Source organism: Microtus oregoni, unplaced genomic scaffold (genome assembly GCF_018167655.1).
Source record: "Microtus oregoni isolate MIOR12 unplaced genomic scaffold, Mior012 000000F_ref0000247, whole genome shotgun sequence".
Lineage (NCBI taxonomy): Eukaryota > Metazoa > Chordata > Mammalia > Rodentia > Cricetidae > Microtus > Microtus oregoni.
The window spans coordinates 27068883-27074882 of NW_024543059.1; the positions used below are offsets into that span (position 1 = coordinate 27068883).

The window sequence follows — 6000 nt, forward strand, 5'->3', positions numbered from 1 at the left end:
GCATATCCAAGTATAGCTTGGGACCCTTCCAGGGAAGCTGTGAGGTCGGAGTGATCTCATAGCAGCCGCAGGGTGTTATCTGCCCTCTTCGTGTTCCTTCTCTCCTGAGACTACATGGTGTGTTTTTTAATTTCCACAGACTGCAAGTGTGTACAAGAAGTTCAGATGTCTGCTATAAAGCTGTGCACTGTAGAGCACGCGTGCACAAGAAGTTCAGCTGTCCACTATAAATCCGTGCACTGTAGAGCAGGCATGCACAAGGAAGTTCAGTGATCTGATATAAAACCGTGCACTGTAGAGGAGGCATGCACAAGGAAGTTCAGTGATCTGATATAAAACTGTGCACTGTAGAGCTGGCGTGCACAAGAAAGTTCAGCTGTCCGCTGTACAGCCATGCACTGCAGAGCAGGGCAAACTGTGTGTGTGTGTGTGTGTGTGTGTGTGTGTGTGTGTGTGCGCGCGCGCGCGCGCGCGCGCGTGCGTGGGGTGCGGGGGTTGTACTAGTTCCTTTCTGTTGTTGGTTCGTTTTGGAAAATAATGTTTTCATCATATATTGTTCATTTTAATGTGTAATTAGTTTGTTTTAATTACTCTTTAAATGAATTAACAGGTATTTATAAAATTTCTGTTGTAACTTCTGACGTGGTTTTTGCCATAGATACTGCTCACATTAGAGTTCTTGTATATCCTCAGTCATCTTTAAAAACATAATGGAATTTGGGACTCAATGTTTTATAGCCACTGAAATACACTATCTCCTTGACTTTTGAAGCTTGGTACTTAATCTCTCTGAGACTGCAGTAAAATGCAGTGATGCCTTGCTTGTAAAAGGATTAAACAGCTCTATACTCGTCAGAAGCTTCTGTTGTACATGGAACAGCAGGCATTTGATACGGGGTAGCCTCTCCACACTGTTAGTTCTGTGTGGCTCCAGGCACCTACTGAAGCATTGTTAAAGAACTTTTCCTTGGGTTAGTAATGATCAATACTGCTAAGGTAGAAAAACAAAGTTGTTGAGAGAAACAGAATTGGACTTTATCGCTTTCGTTTGGATTCGCTGACAACAGTAGTTGCAGGAGCTCCTTCCTCTCCTTTAGCCAATAGCCGCTGAGATACCAGCCCATTGGGGCGTGGTCTCTCAGCGGCTATTGGCTGAAGTAGCGGGAGCTCCACAACAAACAGTGGTTGGATGATCAGGGTGTGGATCCTGAAGGGAGCTAGAGATGCAGACTAACTTGAGTTACCTTTCAAACTCCCCTGCTGCTGGACCACCCGACCCTCATCCCTAATCCAGGGTCTGCTCTGCCATGGTGACAGTGAATAAGAAAGCAGGCATCATGGCATAGAGATGGTTCTATGTCAAGGCTCAGCATCTTAGCCTCAGGGTCGAAACAGTCCACCTTCGCGAACATCCGTTTCAGTCGCTGCTTTTCTTGTGGAGAAACTGCGGCCCAAAGAAACTATTTCCTCACAGATGCTCACCTTCATATTAATCTCATCAGGATGGATCCACAATTCTTTGATTTATCATAGAAAGAATACCAGGCTTGGAATCAGAAAGACTGTCCTCAGAATTATTCTAAGCTACAATTGGTTGTCAGATAGTAGCCAGTATACTTCAATCTCTCATCCTGAGGACCTTGTTTGTAAAGCAGAGATGGAGGCATCTGGTTAGTTGCTTGTCAGTTCATAGTGACCCAATTACCAGACATAGGCTACTTAGGAGAGGAGAGATTCTTTTGGACCACCGTTTCAGAGGGTTACATCCACAGTTGACTGTTCCCATGTGTGTGGACAGAAAGTCAGGACACTGGAAGCTGTTCCTGCCACAGTAGATAGAGAAGAGGAAACAAGACAGAACATGATCCAGGGATAATAAACTCCCAATGCCCCGCTCTGGGTAACTTGTATCCTCTAGCCAGTTCCTACCTCCTAGAACTTCCACAACGCTCCCCAAAACAGTGGCGTGATCTAGGCACGAAGCATTCTTCTTATCATGTGCCTGGCAGGGTGATTACATACTCAGACCGTCACGCTACCAAGTAGGTGAGGCACTGCGCAAAGGTACTAATGACACTTGGGTTTCAGTCAGTCCAGTGTTTCCGCCCTTTGTCTGTGACGCCCGCAGCAGGCACGTCCTTGGAAAGCAGTCACTTTGCCCACGCCAGAGGCTCTCCCTCGTCAGTGCTGTGCTTTGTAGCTTTGTAACGTTGTCTTTTTTCTGTCATTTTAGGACAACCCAGAACCCTGCAGGACCTGTGCCGAATTAAAATTCGACAGTGTATAGGCCTTCAAAACCTGAAGCTGCTTGATGAACTACCAATTGCCAAGGTCATGAAAGACTACTTAAAACACAAATTTGATGATATCTGATATACCTGGACTGTGAACAAGATTAAGAGTTATTCCAGACACTTAAGAGGCTTTGGGCCTTGCACAAAGTATATCCTATGCAATTTCTGATTTGCTGTGAAGTCAGAAGGCAGGTATACACTTTTAGGGTTTTTGTTTGTTTGCTTTTCATTTAAGGGAGGGATTTTTTTATACACATATAAACACACACACCACATGCTTGAAGGTCTTAATTTGGTTTTTTGGTCCAAGTCTATGAGGTCCAAGCCTTTCTATACAATAATGCATTTAGAAAAAATGGTTTTTCCTAAGTGCACCAACACAGGCAGGTTTAAAGAAGAAGGTTTCCCCCTTAGTGCTCTGGTTTCATTGGTGAACAAGGTACTAAGAAACCAGTAGAACACTTGTCAAGTCTGGAGGTCTCGGGCTCACCCAGCAGATCCTGGGTGACGCTGGAAAATTCCCTACGAAGAAACTTACAGTGATGCTATCACCTCCCTCATTCATTTTTAATGAGTACAGATGAGCTGTTTAAAAATTCTTTTTTCACTTCTAATTAATGTAGCTTTCCAATGGAAAAAAAACAAACCAGTACCTCTGCTTCCTTTTGGTGTGCGCTTATTTTTAAATTATTCTTTTTAAACAACTGTAGGACACTATTCTGAGACATTGTGTTTCAATTCCTCTCTCTCTTGTTGAACTGTACTTTTAAAACGAGATTAACGGGGAACAGAATTAACTTTTTAAAGCCAGTGTCTTCTGTTTTTTTAAAAAACAGTGCCTATTGTGCAACTCTCTCTGTGTAGTTTCTCGATCTCTCACCCGTCCCATTCGGCCGGCCTCCTCGCAGCCTTCCACGCAGGACCACCCCTTCCATTCCCACCGCAGAGCCGCACTGTGTCACCTCAACCTCCATTTTAAGTTTTGGTTTTCATTTCATTTTAAGGAACAAATTTCATATCCTGGTGATACAGTGTTCCCTAGAAATAGCCCACATTCTTGCTAAACCATTTGATTTTAGTGATTAAATAATTTGGGGTAGTTTCATGGTGGTTTTTTTCCCCCCCTTTCCTGGTAATATGTATACATTTATATTTTAAGGGTAAAAATCTCTAATGGGCACTCTTTTGTGAGCCTGGCAAATTGCTGGTATGCTAATTAAATATTTCCTGTTTGGAAGGTAGGTACAGTAAAGCTCTTCACAACAAATGTATTCTTTTCTGAGTTGGTTGTGCAAGATAAACCCGGATGTGGTGAAGTACCAATAGCAAGGGAGGAGGTCCCGTGGGCCCAAAGCTTCAGGGATGTGCCCCCGACACGTGCTCACTGCTTCATCCGTCATCATGTTAGTGTAAAGAGATCGCTTCCAAGTGCCCCGATGTCATTCTTAGTGCCGTGACAAATTTTTAAGATATTTATAACTGTTGATAAATTTGCTATCAGAAGTTTGCAAGGTAAGGGCTTCTCCTTTCTTGTCAGAACTGCCAGTTTGGGGGCACCAAGCATAAAACTCTTTTACCCCAAAATGTGAAACTCAGCTTCACCAGTTTCAGGCCAACTGTGGCTGTCTTCTTAAGCCCAGCGTTTGTCATTTTGGCTGCAAAGTAGCTATGCCGTCAGAACATGGACTCTGCATACACCTAGATGGGACAGACTCCCGAACAGGCAGCTGGGGCAAGAAAGATGATTCAGGGACTCGCTCGAGTGGCCCGTAGACTCCTTCAGCAAGCCAGGGAGCACACAACCAGAGTTAGAGCTGGCCCCTAAGTAGAGCTGGGAACCCAGTAGACAGGCCTGGCTGTTTGCTGTGACCTTATCTGGAAGGTCATCTCCATGGAGATCCCCCTGCAAAGATGGCTGTGCAGCTGTGTTCTCATTCTTTATTCAGGACCCAGATCAAGCCTGGAGGCTCATGAACAGCCTGAGGAACACAGAGTGACCAGTTACCTGAGTATAACTTCTACTAGAACCCCAAGCCCAGCGAGGGAAGTAGAGGGAGGGAGCCTGGAGTCTGTACTCTGAGCTGCCATGTTAGTGTCCCAGTTGCACAGGACTCGTGTGTGTGTGTGTGTTTGTGTGTGTGTGTGTTAATTTATTCAGCAAGTTGACGACACTCATTCCCCAGCCATTCAGAGGGTTCTGAACCAAGCCATGAGATTGAGTCAGGGAATCCCAAGTAAAAAAGATCATATTAAGGCAAATTCTTTGTTCTGTGTGCTGCTGTGACTTCAGAAAAAAAAAAAATTATGAGCGCTCTTCCTGAAATTGAAAATTCTATTTAATGAAGAAGTGTATAATTCCATTATTTATTATTTGAGATTTGATTTATCTGGAAGCGTAAAAGAATGTTCTTTGTTTGTTACTAGAACCCCAGACATACACTGTATCTTATGGTGACTGAAAGGCTGTGTAGTTGCTGATGTGGCCCAGATGACATGCAGGTCTGCACTTGACTCTGATTATCCGAGAAATGGTCTCTGGCCATGAGGAGAGAAAAACAAGCGTTTTCCGAAGCTTGGCCTATTGGCTATTCCAGAATCTTGACTCAAAATTTGCCACTGATTCTTTTGTGTTTCTTTTGAAATGTATTATTTAAGCCTATTCCGAAAACTTTATAAATTGCATTTGGCAAATACACCAAAGAAACCAACTCATAAAAGATTATGATCATTAATGAACTGCAAACCTCATCTTTTGCAAACAAGGGTGTTTCTTTGTAAATATTTGTGTTTATAAATATACAGCAGAGTAAGAGTGGTTTTTTTTAGATTATTTAATTCCCATATTTCTAAACTATTTACTACAGAATAACTCACGCTCATTAGTTTGGACGACTTGATTGTTTGTTTGTTTGTTTTTTTAATTCAATATCAGTCATGCTCGGAACAACGTCTCGCTGGAGAAGGCAGCATTGTGGCAGTGGCGGGAGTCACTGTTGGAGCATGAGGGAGTCTAGACTCACACCCTCGTAAGACACAAGAAAGTGTAGCTTAATGACCAGAGCGGACCATACGAAAGCGCCTCTAACTTCCCTACTGAATCACTCGTTAGCCCAGGATGGGATTGGGACAAGGCCGTTTGCCCACAAATTTAGCTTTCGTGTAACTCCCAGTGTGTTGTATCATAATATATTCTGTTCTTTCTTTGTAATGTAAGTTTTGCTTTGGGTCAATTTGAATTAAAAAAAAAAATCTTAAATCTGGTTTAAAAAAAAACATACTGGATTTGCGTTTTCTTTCTGCTGTGCCTTAACTTCTTAACAACTCCAGGTGTTTAGTAAAATGAAGTCAAGCTGTTTTCATCAGCATGTTCTGTCACCAGTGACTGGGTAAGACAATGATTTCTAAAACAGCTCCATATTTCAAGTCATTTCTTATCTTCCTTTTTATTTATTTACTTTTTAGTATTTTGTTGCATTTTTTTTTATTTACTTACTTTGTGGCGGTCAGGGCCAACCTTCAGGAGTCTGTTCTCTCCTACAATGTGGCTCCTGGGGGTCATGAGGCTTGGCTGCAAAGCCCTTAATCTTCTGAACCTCTCACTGCCGCCATCTCCTTTTAAAGTACATTCTGTGACTACAAACGAGAAAAGGACTCAGCCTTGAGGGTGTCTGTTATAAGGAGGCGCTTGTTGGTTCCCAGCTGCTCA

At 43.0% G+C, this 6000-nt stretch overlaps 1 protein-coding gene across 2 annotated transcripts in view; it reads left to right on the top strand.

The window, feature by feature from the left end:
* The window catches only part of Asb7 (ankyrin repeat and SOCS box containing 7), a 47539-nt gene extending 41973 nt beyond the window's left edge, over positions 1 to 5566 (top strand). For both annotated transcript variants that reach the window (XM_041653745.1, XM_041653754.1), the window contains exon 6: positions 2234 to 5566. In XM_041653745.1, the coding sequence (XP_041509679.1) occupies positions 2234 to 2373 (140 nt within the window). In that variant the 3' untranslated portion in view covers positions 2374 to 5566. The remainder of the gene's footprint in view (positions 1 to 2233) is intronic.
* The last annotated feature ends 434 nt before the right edge of the window (positions 5567 to 6000 follow it).